The 18,347-nt window shown below is 34.4% G+C and overlaps 1 protein-coding gene across 1 annotated transcript in view; it reads right to left on the bottom strand.

Annotated features, from left to right (window-relative positions):
- Positions 1 to 425: 425 nt before the first annotated feature.
- Ufsp2 (UFM1 specific peptidase 2) overlaps positions 426 to 18,347 on the bottom strand; it is a 131,480-nt gene continuing 113,558 nt past the window's right edge. The window contains exons 7-10 of the mRNA XM_089108171.1: positions 9,655 to 9,778; positions 5,831 to 6,084; positions 4,234 to 4,326; positions 426 to 626 (exon numbers count right to left, since the gene is read on the bottom strand). Coding sequence (XP_088964297.1) covers positions 508 to 626; positions 4,234 to 4,326; positions 5,831 to 6,084; positions 9,655 to 9,778 — 590 coding nt within the window. The 3' untranslated portion in view covers positions 426 to 507. The remainder of the gene's footprint in view (positions 627 to 4,233; positions 4,327 to 5,830; positions 6,085 to 9,654; positions 9,779 to 18,347) is intronic.

The following is an 18,347-nucleotide window of genomic DNA, read 5'->3' as shown; positions in this document are numbered from 1 at the left end:
CCCGCAAAAAAATCTTTCGCAAAAGATCTTGGCTTGAATAGACGAATAAGCTTTTGTGCCTTAGGTGGAACACTGAATTGATCTGTGCCTGGCAATACAGGGCCCGAGGTTCAATCCCAGCTGTAGCATGTTTAACTTAAGGACCTTTGTAGTCAAGAAGCGTCGTTAATCTACAGACTAAACGAGCAAGTTTTTACCTATAATACTGTTATTACGCATCAAATACCATTTTTGCATTTTCATAGGTTGGACCTAGTCACCTCCATAAATCTACACTTGGTTAACGATTATCACCTCTTTAAACTCGCGTGAAGGCCTAAACAAAAGGATTGCTACAAGTATTTGTCTCTAGAAAACCTCTTTCTTACGAACTAGTTCCTACTAATAACAATAACATTTATAGGGTCCTTAAAAAACAAAGCAAACAATTTCCTTCAATATTTATTTAAAAAAGATACCGCTTTGTACCAAAAATGAAACTTTAATAATTAAGAAAATCAAATAAAACTAAAACATTTCTGGCTTCTTTGGCAGACATAGGTTATAAAATGAGTTTTTGTTCCAAAATTCTGAAGTCTTCCATCCACACCAACCACGACCTATTATTGTATTAATATCTTCTGATCCTAAAAAAAAAAAAATATACATAAGCTCAGTAATTTGATGATAAATTGCAAAAGCCTAAAAAAAAACGGATTTCAAAGCCAAATGAATACTATAAATTTCGGCAAAACCTTGATAAAGGTGTGACCCCTTATTTCCTGGGGAAGACTTTTGCAGAATGATAAAGAACAGATTCCGTTGTCATTTACGGGATCTTAAATTCGTGGGAAGTAGACAACGGAAATACCTTCTTAGAGCGTTGTTAATTTCGTTTAATATATGCATCATTATTGGTTCTTCACTCTGTTTAACCTATACAATATTGTGATGAATACTTTGCTGTTTTTTCTATGTCGTCAATTACGTATCGACCTCACGTTGAGTTTTCGTTTTTGTGTTTAAGTGTTTAAGATATGCAACGGTTTCCTAGAGCGTCACCAAAACATGTAATTAGAACAACACACTGAAAAATTTATAGATCCCAAGGAAGAGCATTTTCTATGGAATTATGCTGCCATCTACTTTTACATGCCATTTCGGAAGAACTTTTGATTTCATTTTCTGTGTTTGAGACTGGGGCGGAGGAATGGTGTGATATACATATACTAATTTCAATATTTCTCTTATTACAAAAGAAACTGAATCTCATCCTTCGCTCGTTTCTTAGCACTAGCATAAGAAAGTTGACCCGCGAAACGATAATCCTTTTTGAACTAAGACAGACACAGTTTTTATCCGCTAATTAATAACCATTGATTACCCTATCAATGTTCTTTCGCAGAGAAACTCGGTCTTTGGACATATCATTTTGAGAATTTCAAGGAGTTTACAGCTTCTTTGTTGTTCTACATATCCGATAAATGCTCTGAGCACAAACAAGCTAAGTCCTGAATCGATGCAAAATCAAACCCAGTTCTGATCGGGTCATCAATAAAATAAGTGAATTGGTAAAAAAAAAACGATCCAAGTGCTTACTCGTTGTAAAAACGAGCCAAAAAAAAACTATTTCAGTCCTTCCCCCACTGCAAAATTTTAATCAGAAGGACAGGCAGGTCAAATCTTTCGTAAGTCAGAAATATGTAATAATTTTCAATATACAGGATTAGAGGAACAGAGCGAGCCCGAGGTCTCTCCATCAGTTTCTTCTTAGTCCATACAAAACTAAAAAGGTAGGTATGTTGCAACCTTGTTGGAGCCAGCATCATTTTCATTCTGTTTACCTGAAGACCAGAGTGGAGCCATAGACTCTGACCCCTGATAAACCCCCTTTTTAAGTGGAAAGGTAGGCATGTGGCCCTTGCTCGAACCAAAATCATACAAGAATACTCAATAAAACAGTTGAAGGCACAAAATGGGCCCATGATCCCAACAATACTCTTCCCCCTTTGATTGTCAATTTGTTTGCAGAAAAGCAGGCATATCGCATGTTTTTATTCAATCAGTATGTTCGGAGAACCGAGTGGGATCACGACCCCTCCAACAACCCCCAATCCCACTACTAGCTGTTTAACAGAAGGGTGGATGTTTTGCATCACATTTGAACCGGAAGAATCCAGGGATTTTCAGTCTGTACAATTTGAGGGCCAATTTGGCCCATGGCCCATCCATCAAAGTCCTCCTTACAATCAACAGTTTTGTAAAAAGAAGAATAAGTGACATTTAATTTCGACCAGAATCATAAAACTATTTTCAATCTTTACGATCGCATGCACAAAGTGGGCCCGTGGCCCCTCCAAAACAACCCCACAGCTGTTTTTCTCACCAGAAAAGGAGACACGTTTCTTTTTTTTTTATAGATTAGCTCAAACTTAGTGGGCAAATACCTTGAACAAATGGGACATGAGAATTATCGGCAATCAGAAGCGTACATCTCTTCTCCTACCTTTTCACGAAAGTTCTCAGATCCACTCGAAGCCTATGGAGCAATTTCCTCAGCCAAGGGGAAAGAGGGGCAGATTCTCAGACGTGTTGGCAGCTTCTGAGCCCTACCTACCTTCTGAGTACGAAAGTACATAGGCTTGTTTGAAATTTGTACATTATTTATAGCAAAGGGACCTTTGCCCTAGATATTTTAGATCGTTAATCTTTTCAGTTGAGGTTCTAGCAGGCGTTAAAATTTCATTGTTCGGGGATTGTTTCTCGTCACGGTGAGTAATTTTTAAGCCAGATTCTCATCTTAAGGAGAATGGGTTACTTAACTCACTATTATTAGCTTGTAATCTGCATTGAGGATCCCACAAATTCGTTTCCTATCAAGGAGAGCACAGTCAATTGAAATGAAGTTGGATTAAAATTCAAAAATACACCCCAGCATTTTACAATCTATGTACAAAAGTAATTCATTGTGGAACAAAACATTCATGAAGAAATACAAAAAAAAAAATCAACCTATTAAATTAAGTTTCGTGACACATGAAAAAGTTGCTTTTTAATGAAACTATTAAACATCGAAATCTTGCCTTCAAAAACTTGTCTTTTGATGTCGTTTCTAATAGTTTTAAATTATCGGAAATAAACCATAATATTAGCTCTCTCCCAAACTTAATTTTGGTAATTTGCGCTTCAAGAGTATGGTATATTCTTTCCTTAAACATGTGTTCTAATATATGGTATAAATTGTTTAGTTGAAAAAAAAGTCGAATTCAATATCCCCTTTAGTATTTCTTCCCTTTGTTTGGCAAGTTGATATTTATTTCATTTCTTTTTCAACTCATTTGTCTGGATAATTGACTATTCAGACAATGGTAAGGTTCTTAAGTAATTTATGAAGAAGCATCTACAGAACTCAGATTTTTTTTTTTATTCCATAGGATCTCAAGGAGAAAAAAGACAAGGTTTACATCTGAGAGATTCATCAATAACAAAGCTAACGTAGACACGGTATTTTGTTACTTGAAAATTTGGCTACTTCCAATGGATTCGGTATCGCATCAACTGGTTAGGTTCAATGTTGGCAAACCGCAGATATAAGCTCATCTATGAATGATTTTGTACCAAGAATACTTTTAATTGAAGAATAAAGTTACTAGTTTTTTTCCGTCCACAATTTAGATATCAAATGATAGATAAAGGTAAATTTTATTTAAGAGAAAGCCCAAGGGAAATTTTAGAACCAGCCAATACCTTTTAGTAAAAAAAAAAAAAAAAAAAAAAAAAAAAAAAAAAAAAAAAAAAAAAAAAAATGCAGGTTAGACAGTAAAACGGCGAAGATTTCAGTGAATTTTATCGGTCCCATAGCCAATGCTTTCATTTGGGTGGAAGTAGATTACAAACTTGACCGTTTTTAGTGACTAGACAAACTTAAAAGTGCACAGTGCACAAAAGTGCAAAGTGCACAGTCATGCATTTTTCCACCGGGGTAACCAGGAAGGGTAGAATTTCCTTTTGTCAGGTTTTAACCCGATTTGATTCCTGGAACATGTTCCTGAACTTTCTTGATGGAAGCAGACCAAAACAGTGTGTGTCCCAAACCTCTTCGGAAACCTAATTTTTGGTATAATACTAGAGCCAAGACGAGTCTATTGTGTGAACTCTATTTTAAACTAGATTACCTTCAATCTAGCCTCAGTCTTAAAATCGAACTAGATAGATGTTATATATATAAAACATATATATAAAACAACAAGATACCTGTATAGTGTGGATCCAAAATAAGGAATGCACAACGACCGGACAAAGGTACATAATCAACTCCTAAGATCGTATGGGCCAAGACGCCTCCACCTAAAACATTAGAAAAATATTTAGTGTTAGAAGGGACTGGACTCGTTTTTTATATAACCAAAGTAAAAGCATTGTATAGTAAAATAATCCAACGGTTATACTAATATCTTTTCAAACAGAAGCGTAAATTTTCAGAATATGCGGCAAAGTGGTTATGTCAACTGATACAGTTTCCATTTCATCAATACTAACAAGGCACGTTTATGCAGCCAAACAGTGCAAGCTTGTATCCAGGGGGAGGTTAGAGGGTTTGAACCCCCCCCCCCCACACCCCACGAAATATTTGCCCAATTCGTAAAAACGTAACAAAAATGAATATAAACAAATTTTTGATGCGTTTTTTAAGTTTTTTTGTAAAACACCCCCCCCCCCAAAAAAAAAAAAAAATTGTAAGCCCCCCCCTCCCCCATAAACTAAAAAATCCTGGATATGACCCTGCAACAGTGCTAACAAAAATGAGCGAAAAGGAAATTGACTGAGACATGGAAGTAGGATGTTCAAATTTTGAATTATGGAGACTGTGACTTTTACTTCCGGGCAACTCAATCTTTTTTCTTTTGCTAGAGCTCTCAGTTTGCTACTATTCTATATTGTTTTAAATATAAGCTTAATTAAGTAGATAAGGTTAATTAGCAAAGTTAATCTATGTAATTATTAATTATTCTATATGTAAGCAGAATGCGTGTTAAAAAGAACAACGTGAACAGTCTTACTCTTAGTCAAACCTAGAATATCCCTGACTATTATTTTTTGTTGGTCGGCGATTTATCCAGTGACCCTCATATAAAAAAATAGATTGAAATTACAGTAGGCACAGAATGCAAATTTGCCAAGGTTTCGACGATCCGAAATTTTATTTTCATATTCTGTTAAAAGGGAGGAATATACATTTTTAAAGCGTAATTCATTTTCTAAAATAAATTTTACTGCACAACTATATTTAGTTATCTCTCCAAAATTCATTAACCGCAAAATGGAACGCGCCTATACCTAAAAACGAGATGAACGAGAAGTACATCAAAAATTTTTCTTCCCTCCCTCCTGATCCCTGATTTTAATGATTTTTTAAAAGTTTTTATTTTTCATCAAAAATATAATTTTAATTATTCGTTCTCCTTAATAATTTAAGTCCAATTAGTAAAATTAACGAAAATATAATTTATCATGGGAACAAAAAAAAATGTGTGATTTCCTTAAAAATTTTAAATTTCCTTAAAATAAATGTGCTATACATCTAGAATTCTTTTAATGTCCTTCAGTTTTCTAAAAGCTCTATCTCCAAAAGCTCATATTCCACCGTGAAATAGAAGTTTCCTAAATTAACAACAAGTAAATACCTGTTATTGGCTATATTTTTGGTCTAATTTTGGGGTAATAAGGACTACATTTTTTGCAGGAAAGGTGGACTAAGTCCAATATTCGCCTGAACCACAGAACCCTAAAATTACCCTTTAAGTTAAATAAATTATGAAGCTTCAAGGTAAAAAGTAAAGTTAAAATCTACCTATCATCACTGGAGTTCCAACATTTCCGAAATGAGCAATCAATTCTCTAGCAATAGTGTCCATTTCAGCCCCGGAGCTGACGCTTAGAATACCAGATTCAACGTCCAAAAGGGTCTTGAGTACGTAGCTTACTTCTAGAGAACCAATCCAATGCCGGGATCCTACAAAGCTGGCATTCTTATCACCGATATCACATAAAATCTTCTGAATGTCTTTGTGTGAAGGAATTGGAAGCTCTGTGTACCCTTGGTGTCTAATAAAAATAATAAAAAAAGAAACTTTTTCAATTTAATAAGAACTGAAAAATAAAAATAATTCAGCCCTACAATTCTTTGTAGTTCTTAAAGAAAAAAAGGAGAAAACAAAAATCAAAATTTTAAACAGAATATAAGCAGGGTTACCACGGGTAATACCAAAGCACTATTTTAATACTTTTTGATCAATGTAGTACTTTTTGAATACGTTCTGCAAAAGTGGTGCTTTTTTAATACTTTTTGTTAAAAGTAGTACTTTTTCAAGACTTTTTGAAAAAAGTAGTGCCTTTTTAAAATTTAACGTTCAAGGAATGAACTTGCTCACTAGCAATCTGTTTAAACGTAAAACGGGATATTTTTCTGGTTTTGTTAACAAGCATTTGCCCAACAGGATGTCACACGGAACAGTTACAGACAGAATTTTGGTTTTTGTTTGGTCATACATTAGACAGCTACAAAAAAAGAAATATAATTGTATGGATATGCAGTGAGTTGTTAGACGTAGCTTTGGTTACGTCTGTTCTAGTGCCATTATTTAAAAAGGGGGATGGATTAGACCATGGGAATTATAGAGGTATAAGCTTAGGTAATGTGCTTAGTAAAGTTTTCACTAATATACTATGTCATAGGACAGATAGTTGGATAGACAAAAATAGAACTTTATCAGATTCGCACGTAGACTTCAGAAAACGCTACGGTCCTATAGATCAGTCTTTTTGTTTTATTAGGGATTATTAGTAAACAAGTTAAGAGCAAAGAGGGCAGGCTACTTATTGTATTTTTGGATTTAAAACGGGGGTTTGATGGAGTGGATAAAAGCTTAATGATAGTAGTGTCGTTGTTAGCCCTTGGTCGGCTAACATTTTTTGTTGGTCGATGGACCATGATGACATTACAATAAACAAGCAAAAAAATAGAACAACAAAACGTAAACAAAAAAAAACAAACTAAAAGTGATTACTCAAGAAAATCTTCACGATGCTTCATACTTACCCGGACGAACCTTCTAATGCTTTTTATATCTAAATAACACCCACTTTTCAAAATGTCCAAAATCTAATCTCTCCCCCCGACCTCCCTATAAAATATTTCCATCGCAATTCCTTCAATTCCTTACATTCCGCTAAGAAATGATAAAAAGACTCATTCATCTCTCCACACATAGGGCAGCTGTAATGACCATCCCTCAATATAGCCCTCCCTAAATATTTCCTTCGTTCTCCAAGAGTTATAAAATTTCCCCTTACAGACATTACCCATTTTAAATTTTCCGGACTTAGTCGCATTTTTAGATAAATTTCTTCGGTCCAGTTCTCCTTAACCTCCGCATATAGCCCCAGGGATGACGATGCCTCCTTCCCAGCTTGCCAAATCTGAACTTCCTGAGACTCTAACCTAGTAGTAACTAAGCGAGATAGGGTCCCTTACATCCGTCCTATCCCCTTTCCCTCATTCCAACAATTACTGGAAAGTAAAGGAAATAGACTACTAGGAATGCTAAGCATAAGTAGTATTAAGGAAATTAGGGATGTAGGATTGCTAAAGCGTTTTCTTAATGCTAGGGTTAGATCGGCTTTGCATTATGGGGCGAAGCTTTGGGGGTTTGATAAGGGGGTAAATTTCATAAGGAATCGAGTTGAGGTTTTTTAAGTGTATGTTAGTCCTTGATAATAAGTTTAATGGGTTAGTGCTGAGAGGAGATATATGAATAAAGTGTATGATACACAGTAGGCTAATTAGTAAGGTTAAATATTGGGAAAGGGTGTCATCGATAGAAGATAATAGGCTAGTTAAACAAGCATTTTTAATAATGCTTCAGGAAATGAGGAAGGATTCAAGGCCAAATCGAGTGAAGAATATGTTGGACCGTGCAGGGCTACTTAATTGTTGGAATGAGGGAAAGGGGATAGGATGGATGTAAGAGACCCTATCTCGCTTAGTTACTACTAGGTTAGAGTCTCAGGAAGTTCAGATTTGGCAAGCTGGGAAGGAGGCATCGTCATCCCTGGGGCTATATGCGGAGGTTAAGGAGAACTGGACCGAAGAAATTTATCTAAAAATGCGACTAAGTCCGGAAAATTTAAAATGGATAATGTCTGTAAGGAGGAATTTTATAACTCTTGGAGAACGAAGGAAATATTTAGGGAGGGCTAGATTGAGGGATGGTCATTACAGCTGCCCTATGTGTGGAGAGATGAATGAGTCTTTTTATCATTTCTTAGGGGAATGTAAGAAATTGAAGGAAGTGCGACTGGAAATATTTTATAGGGAGGTTGAGGGGAGAGATTGGATTTTGGAAATTTCGAAAAGTAAGTGTTATTTATATATAAATAGCATTGGAACGTTCGTCCGGGTAGCTATGAGGCATCGTGAAGATTTTCTTGAGTAATCACTTTTAGTTTTTTTTTTTGTTTACGTTTTGTTGTTCTATTTTTTTGCTTGTTTATTGTATGTCATCATGGTCCAATAGGACTTTCTTGTGAATAGATCGATCTACCTACCTATCTATCAATACAAAACATGGCATATATTATTTTGAAAAGGATAGGTGACAAATATTATAAGAAGTTATTTTAAATTAACGCATTATTAAAATAACGGGGGTGGTAGCTTTGGGGCCCACCTTCATCCTGAAATCATAGACTAAGAAAGACACTCTCTGAAAATCAAAGGTGTTAAAACGAGCAGTTATACAGTTATACAGGTTTGTTTTGGCGAAGAATGTTTTACAAAATATTTTGAACATTATTAGCCAGAGAGGTCTAATAAAATTATTGCTGCACTATTCTCAGGAAATGCTTTTCTCGACATTTGCCTTTTATCAGATTTTTTAGTCCCTTCTAGTTCAACCGTCCCTCCTAACTTACTGCTTGGATATAATCTAAGGTCATAAGCGAAAGTTTGTTGTTTTTATTTAGCATTATGAACAGCTGCTAGTGAGAAATATGCTAGCTACAAAAATGGTGGAAACTGTCAAAATGAGTTAATACTCATTTATACCAAAGGCTATATCCAAGTATAAATCAGGCCGTCCCCAATTGGGGTGGGATGATGTCATAAGGAAAGATTTAAAGGAGATGAGAACTTCTTGGGAGGGTGTTGAGAGGAAGGCTTTGAATAGATTGGGATGGAGGAGGAGCATACGGAGTTGTGTTGGTCTCAGGCGGATTGGTGCTGCAGTGAGTTGTTAGTAGTAGTAGTAGTAGTATTACCCTAAAAATTAATACTCTCATTTTTTTCAAGAATGCCTATTCATTTTCATAAAAAAAAACTACCTCTGAAATATGCTAAAGGAGAGAAGAGTAATTACAACCAAAACAATCCTCTTTTTTTCTAGGAAAAAGCTAATTATTTTGATCTTCTTTATTTGCGTCTGGCATGAATTCACTAGATAAAAAAGCTACAATTAACTTGTATTTGGATTAGACCCATTACCTAGCATACTTTTGAACCTTTAGAAAAGGGAACATTTTTTTAAATAGATTTAATTGTCTTGATCTTATCCATAATAGTTTGAAAGCCAGAGCAGAAAGACAAAAAAAAAAAAAAAAATCAAATCAAGCATATACCTATACCAGGAGCAAATAGTCTGTAATGAACGGTAAGCACATCCCCATCCATTGTCGTCAAAATTATCTTGCATATAATGGTGATAAGCGTATGTGCCTTGAACTAAACCAACGTCACCACCCACTGCAAGAAATAATAAAATCATTACGCCCATTGAATGCTAAGAATTCTTAAATCTTCCAACAATAAGTGGTTTTAAATACTAACCTTATTCAATTGTATCAAGTACTATATATATATATATATATATATATATATATATATATATATATATATATATATATATATATATATATATATATATATATATATATATATATATATATATATATATATATATATATATATATATATATATATATATATATATATATATATATATATATATATATATATATATATATATATATATATATATATATATATATATATATATATATATATATATATATATATATATATATATATATATATATATATATATATATATATATATATATATATATATATATATATATATATATATATATATATATATATGTATATATATATATATATATATATATATATATATATATATATATATATATATATATATATATATATATATATATATATATATATATATATATATATATATATATATATATATATATATACAACTCCATTTAGCTTGACTAGAACCATCACACTACCTTTCCATCATACCAGAACAAAATAGTTTCAGTAAATAAGGACTTTGCCGAGACGGTAAAAAATAAATGACTATTCGAATATTTTGGCTTCATAACCAACAGCCATCCTTAATGGAATTGGAGACAAACTAAACAAAGACACATAAAATAAATTCACAATAATAAACAAAACTCTTTAATAAAAATCCAGCTCAGGTTATGGGATCATTGGCTCATGTCAAGGAAGTCTTATTCCCAGGTAACTGTTAGGTAAAGTGGTTTCATAAAAAAATAGGGGGCTTTCAAAAATTCGGCTGAGGATATCCTTAAAGATACGAAACCAGATTTTTATTATCTCTTTAGTCCCTAATATGTTATACATCAAGAAAATAAATAGTCCATCGACCTTATTTCTAACTAGAAAAGTCATATCTGACGGAGAGACGATCTAAAATGCAAGATAAAGAAAAGAAACCAAATTGCCTTCAGCAGATGACTTCATTAAAAGGAACAGTAAATAAGGCTATGTTTTCATAAGAGGTATTTTCTAAGGTTAGGAAAATGCAATCAACAATCAATCTTAATCCACCATAACAAGCCACACCACAGTTATAAAAGATTTAAAGTTGGAAACGAGGCACATCTACTTGTGTTCAATAGGTGGCATCATTTAAATGTGTATTACTAGAATTAATTTTAAAAAAATATTTCCACAAATAAGTTTTATAAAAAAAAATTAGTAAAGAGCTACATTAAACTTAAAATGAGCAGAAATAAATTCAAATAATTTTCCAAGCGTAAAACTATTACAAATCACCAACAATAAATAAATGAAACCCAAAACGAACAGAAATTATAATGAATAACCGAGTCAAACTCAAAACGAGCAGAAACTAAGATAAGCAGAGCTGACACCCTCCACACCTTCTGATGACCAGAATATAATTTATACTTTACTGAAACCAATACTTATTTCGAGCGGAATACTTCTATTTTTTCATAATATCAAAAAAACATCATAACCAAGAATACTGAACAGAAACAACAGATGAATGTGGATTGACAATTTAATTATTTCTTTTTCAGTAAAGTGCAAATTGTGTTCTTGTAACATAACACAATTCTGGCTTCATGTGTTCTGGCTTCATAAGGCACATAACATGTTTTGATTTAGTTCAGCACTCCCCTCAACATTCTCTGAAAGCTTCGCTTGAACGCACTTGGTCTCGGCAAATCGCATAACTTTGGACCCTTTTTCTGAGGGCTATAGTTTGACACAGCTACATAGTTACTGGACCTTTCAACTATGTTGAACAAAATTATTATTACAAAATTTTTATTGGAAGTGTTTGATAAATTGTGGGTTTGAGAGGGGGTCTACTTGCCCTCCAATCACTTTTGACTCTTAAAAAGAACTCTAGATCTTTTAATTTCCAAACGAATGGGCTCCTTTAAAAGTTTCTTGTCCAATTTAGCTTTTAAAAATTGGACAAAAAGATTTTGAGAGGTAAGAGTATATGAGACATTGGATAGGGAAGTTTGTATAGACGCAGCTATGGTTGTACTTATTAAAACTGCTAATAAGTCAATTTCACGGCTCCGCAACACAAATTAACCAATGACTATCACTAGAAGACGAGTTGGCTATTAAAAATAAAGATATGTGTTGGTTGTGTAAGAAAAAATTTGTTGAGGGTAGTGGAGATGTAAAATTCCACAATCATGATGATTTAAGTAATTCATTCCATCAGGGGAGGGGGAATAACTTCCGAGGGGTTGCGCATAAATCGTGTAATGTAAATGTTGAGCAGCAATACTTTCTGCCGGTTTACATGCACAATTCTAACTACGATTTGAAATTCATATTACCAGCGTTGGCACATTTGCATAAAGGTGAAGTTGTAGATGGCTTATGGGTGGATGGTTCCTTTTCATATAACATCATACCCAAATCATCTGAGAAGTTGCTTATCTTAGAATTCAAATGGTCCGCAGTTGAAGATTATAAAACGTACTTGAATAAAACCCGTTTTTTAGATTCCTATAGTTCCTTCCCCACATCCCTAAGTCAGCTCATTCAATTATAAGAAAGTGACGATTTTAATAGTTTCCCCCTCCTCAAACAGCACTTTCCAGATGATGAAATGAATGGTTTATTAACGTGTAAGGGCATATACCCGCATAAGTACTACAACTCTATCTCGAGGCAAGGTCAGGAAAAATTACCACCCATCGAAGCGTTTTATGATTCACTTCGCAATCGTGAATGCACCACTGCTGATTATGAGTTTGCTATAAACAGCTTAGGCTAAGGAAGGGTGTAAAAATGGGGAGGATTATTGTAAAATGTACCTGGAAAGTGATGTATTGATGCTGTTAAATATTGTCTGTAAAACACGGACGAAATTTATGAGGAATTTGGGTTATTATTTTTCAACTCCTCATCTGGTGATGGATTTAATTGTAAAAATTAGTGATGCTAAAATAGGTCTGATCACCGACGTGGATCAGCACTTATTTGTAGAGAGATTCATGCGAGGAGGGTATGTTTTATGAGGGGATCCTATCCTTAAAACCGACCAGACTGGACACAGCCCCGGTGAAAAGTCGAATGCAGTTTTCTTGAACATGAACTCTCTTCGTCCATCGGCATTATCCCACTTCTCTTTGCCCTGTGGAAATTACAAATGGCTGGACGATCCTTATGCTTCAATTTTCTTCAATATTTACACTGCTGAAGAGAACGGGCCACAAGAATAGTTTTTCAAACCTGATGGTGAAATACCTTCTGAACTTCCTGACAAGGTAAAGAACTTTGTTTTTCCGTACATAAACAGACTGGTGCCTAGGGATTCATTGAGTCCCTATAATTTATCTTCGGTACTGGGCACCGTCAAAACAAAAGATTATTACCGACCTTCGTCCGAAACGGAATATTGTTGTACATCACGTTCTTTCGCGATGGATGCCGGCCAGCGGTTTCAATGTCACAAATATTCACAGAGCCCACCAATTTGATCAAAAACCTTATATGCAGACGTTTGTTGACACTTTTGTTAAGAAACGATCTAAAGAGAAAATAAATGTAAAAAAATATATCTTTAAACTTATTTTAAATTCAGTCTTTGGTAAGACGTTCGAAAGTGTGCACAATAGGAGTCTTTGTGACGTTGTGACTGACCCAAAAGAATGTGCCCGAATAATTGCAGATCCGAATCTCACATCGTTTACGGTCAAAGACTCCAATATGGTCCTTTTATATAAAAGAAAGAGGTGCAAAGTTAAATAAAAACATTATTGCTGGTAGTGCCATATTAGAAATTTCCAAGAAACTCATGTTTGAATTTTATTACAATGAGTGTAAGCTCCAATGGCTGGGGAATGGGCAAGTTCAATTGTAATATGGAGACACGGATTCACTTCTGTTAAAAGTTAAAAAAGATAATTTGTTGGATGATTTGAAAAATGGAGAGCACATTAGGTCTAGAATGGACTTTACCAAACGGAACAAGTCCATTTATCCGGAGTTAGTGAATCGCCAGGCCCCAAATCAATTATTAATGTTAAAACCCGAAACGGAGGGTGACTTTATATACAAAGCTAGGTTTCCAGGTCTGAAGGTGTACTGTGTAGAAACACACAATGAGGATATCAAACAAGCCTGCAAGGGGGTGCCTTCCCTCTATGTAAAGGAAAATTTCAATATGCGTGTTTATAAGAACTGTGTAGAAATAATTTAGTTCCAAGAGAGAAGGTCATGGCGATTCGTTCTTTAAAGTATAAAAACTACACAGTTTGAGTCGAAAAAAAAATGTCATGTCGACAATATCGGACAAAGTCTATGTAGGAGCGGACGGTGTGAGGGTGCTACCAAACGGTCACTACCTCAATTCAGATCGAGAAAGTATGTGTAGATAACAGACGGTGTCTCAGTCTGAAGGAAACTCAATAGTTAGTAGGAGGGGGCCACTTTTTTTTCTATCCATATTTACCTTTGACAGTCTCTAGCTCAGCAGTGTATTTTCTAGTCGTGTTTTTTCTTTCTAGTCGTATTTTTCTAGTGTTTTTTATTTATTAGAAACAGTTTTAAAGTGCTTCATGTTATACTATTATGTTTCTTGCCGTCACGTGGGCCCCCAGCCCGCACATAACGCCGCACCTTCCAGCCCAGCTTGGCCACCCCACCTGGCGGCATTTTCACGTGCTTTTTTTATGTTCAAGTGTTTATTTATGTAAATATGATTATTTATGTTGTTTAAAAAAATGTAGTGCATTTATTTGTATTAAAGGAACCATGTATTCTATTTTGTCAGTATTTATTCAACCTTTAGGCCTACTGAAAAAAATATAGATGCTTTTATTTTTAGAACTTTAATAAATCAAATAATATTACCATTTTGATTACTAAATATCAGTATATGTATATTAAACTGACATTGTGCATTCATTTGTATTTTTTTCAGTAAAGTTTAAATTTTGTTCTGGCCTTGGGAAGGCATAGGGGTTATGAGCTCAACTTATGTTAATTTCTGGTCGTTTTGAGTTTGACTCGGTTCTTTATTGTAATTTCTGTTCGTTTTGGGTTTCATTTATTTATCGATTCTGATTTGTGGTAGTTTCACGCTTGGTAGACTATTTGATTTTATTTTTGCTCATTTTTTGTTTAATGGAGTTCTTTACTTTTCTTTAATAAACTTATTTTGTAGAAAAAGTTTTTTTTAATTAATTTCTCTTTGTTTTATATTGACATAGTCTTTTCAGGGAAAAAGAAAATAATACTTTAAATCTTTTCGTTTTTCTTAAGACTTATAGTTTGGCCTGCTATCTGTATGCTGGAGAAAAATTTTCAGCAATTTTTAACAACATACACCCTTTTAAAAATCTGGACACGAATAATAGTGTTTAATTTAGTTTCATACTCCTCTAGTTGACCTGAAATGGAGAACTTGATACCATTCGAAAAAACAAAAATCTGTTTACTTTCTTTGATATCTTGGATACACTTACGCTATTTTGATTTGGTTAAATTTTAAGAGCAGAAGTAGCCCCGAAAGTTTGAACATAATACCCTCAGTTGTTCTTGGGATACTGCTGAGATGCCTTATTGGGAATTAGCATTAACACAGTACATTTTGAGTTAATCTTAAGGCAAAATTTAGTTTTTAAACATAATGGGCAAATGGGAGGGTGGGCGTGGGAGGGGGATAGGTTGTCCTCCAATCACTTTCGACTATTAAAAAAGGCATCAGCCCTTCCTATTTTCAATCGATTGAGCCCTTTTCGAAGTTCCCACGAAAACTCCTTCGATACGAAGTGCCCTGGTCTAAACAACAACAACAACAAAATAATACATTATACCCACATCGATCTTTACTATAAAAATGTCAAGCCTTCCAATCACTTTGGACTATTAAAAAGGGCACTAGGCCTTTCGATTTACAATCGAATGAGCCATTTTTGAAACGACAACGCTTTCTATAGACATCTTATATGCACCCAAGGCATAAATTACAACCCTTACCCTAAGGGCGGCTGTTAGGGTGGTTGTCATCCTCTAAGACCTAATTTCCAGAACTTTCAACTAAGTTAAATAAAATGGCTATCTCAAAATTTTGATTGGGTGTGTTTGGGGAAATGGTGGGCGTGAGAGGAGCGTTTGTCGCTCTCCAATCACTTTCAACTATTATAAATGGCACTAGCCCTCTCAATTTTCAATCAAATGAGCCCTTTTGAAGTTTCTACGACAGCACTTTCAATAAAAACCTTATATACCCCCAGGGCATAGCTTAGAACCCTTGCCCTGAGAGCAGGGGGGTGTCATTCTCAAAGATCTAATTTCTGAACTTTCTACTACGTTGAACAAAATGCATATCTGAAAATTTTGATTGGATGTGTTTGGAGGAATGGTTGGCGTGAGAGGGCGGTTAGTTACGCTCAAATCACTTTCGAATACTAAAAAGGGCACTAACCTTCTCAATTTCTGATTGAATGAGCCCCTTTTGAAACTCTGGGTAATCTTCAAACAGATGGGCAATATCATTTTGTTTTGTTTCAATTAATATATCTAAAAATTGAGTAATGCCGGGGGGCCACGACACCTAAGTTCAGACAACAGTCCAAAGAGAGAAACTCATTTTTCATTATGTCATCAATCATCCTCTTAGTGAAGATTCTCTTCTCACTGACAATCTTTAAAATTTATCATCTAGAATTAACCATTTTTTCAAAGTAACAAGATTTCCTATAATTTCCTGTCTGTCCACTTTATTCATTTTTAATCCCAACACTCTCACTACCAATTATAGACTAACTAAGAATCTCATTAGTAAAAAACTTGCTCCTTTTTTATAGATTAATTCATGGTTCAATGAATGTGTTCGTGGGTAGAGTATCATTGGTGCTTACACGGGCGTTTTTTTTTTATCAATTCACTTTTAATTTCCTTGCAGATGATCTCCGCTAGTTCCCTTTTTATTTTAGTCGCGATTTCTCTGTCTATTACAATATTATCTTTATATAGGTAACTGTTTCGGCATCTAGACAATATATACTGCATGAACTTGCGAGGGTACATTTGTTTTCTTTTCACCTTTCCTTGACTAGTAATAGTAGAAGGATGGTGATAAGATCTATCAACGGGTAAGGTTTCACCATCAGCAAGAAGTTGACCTTCTTTATCAACTAAAACTTTTAGGTTTGCGTTCTTTTTCAACACTAACTTCTCTGAAGATACTACTCTCGCATGTCCACCTCAATAGCAATCAAATTTTCTCGGTAGTCCAAAGAAATGTAACTCCTTACTGTCGTGGCAACGCACGCATACATATCGAATAAGATTGCCATTAGCACTTGTTTCATAATTCAAATATTTCTCTTTCTTAGCATTCAATGCTACTACAACTCTATCATGTACGCCCGTCTTCTTGGAATATTCCATCTTCACTTTTTTAACTACAATTTTATCCTTTCGGCGCAGAAATAATACTGAAGCAAAGTCATGCATGGTTGCGTCAATTCCAATTACTAAGCACACTTGTGATGTAATGCCTTTTCTACAATATATTGTAATTCTCATTTTTTATTATATCTCTATGAGATGTCAATAATACCATTCTGATTCATATTGTAAAATTCACGTATTTCAATTAGCTTATTTGAAGCAATGTGTAGGTTTATAAACATAGTAGCCTGTATCTTCAGAGCGATGTCGGAAAAACCAGACACTTTTATTATTCCAGTTATTGAAGAGTAGGCCAGGTTCTTCTTCCCAAAACAATTTAAAACCTCGACCATACCAGTCTCTTAAAAAATAAACTGAAATCACGTTAAGTTTTTTTTGCAATCATGCCAGGCTATGTATTTTCCCATTGATCACTTTTATCGTAGTGATAATTGGAGCATGGGAAACCTCTAGTATGAGTCACACATCTCTTTAAGGCAGGAATTACAGTCTTTAATTTGCATAGGATATCCTCTATGCAATTTACACGGATTACATAATCTACACTTTTCCTTATAGTCATCAACAACAGGTCACAGGATGAAGAGTTGCACAATGTATACAAGTATAATGAGCATGAGTAAAACATTTTTCGATGTTGACTGTCTGACTTCCAGAAGGAAACTGACTGGGGAAAATGAATGTTCTTTGCTATCACTAATAACTTATTGGATCACTAGAGAAATCGGAGGAGTAACTGAAACTATGTGTAATCTTCAAACATTTGGGCAATTTCATTTTGTTTTGTTTCATTTAATATATCTATAAGTTGAGTAAATTCCTTGGGGCCACGACACATAGGTCTCAGACAATAGTCCAAAGACGGAGACTCATTTCTCATTATATCATCAATCATTCTCTTAGTGAAGATTCTCTTTTGCACTGACAATCTTTGAAAATTATCATCTAGAATTAACCATTTTCGAAAGTAACGAGATTTCCTATAATTTTCTGTCTGTCCACTTTATTAATTTTTAATCCTGACACTCTCACTACCGATTACAGACTAACTAAGAAT

This window comes from Artemia sp. Qi Xiang Cuo, chromosome 2, assembly GCF_049724085.1.
Source record: "Artemia sp. Qi Xiang Cuo chromosome 2, ASM4972408v1, whole genome shotgun sequence".
Classification (NCBI taxonomy): Eukaryota; Metazoa; Arthropoda; class Branchiopoda; order Anostraca; family Artemiidae; genus Artemia; species Artemia sp. Qi Xiang Cuo.
The sequence above is the reverse complement of the archived record's forward strand: the minus strand, read 5'-3'. Positions and strand labels throughout refer to the sequence as shown.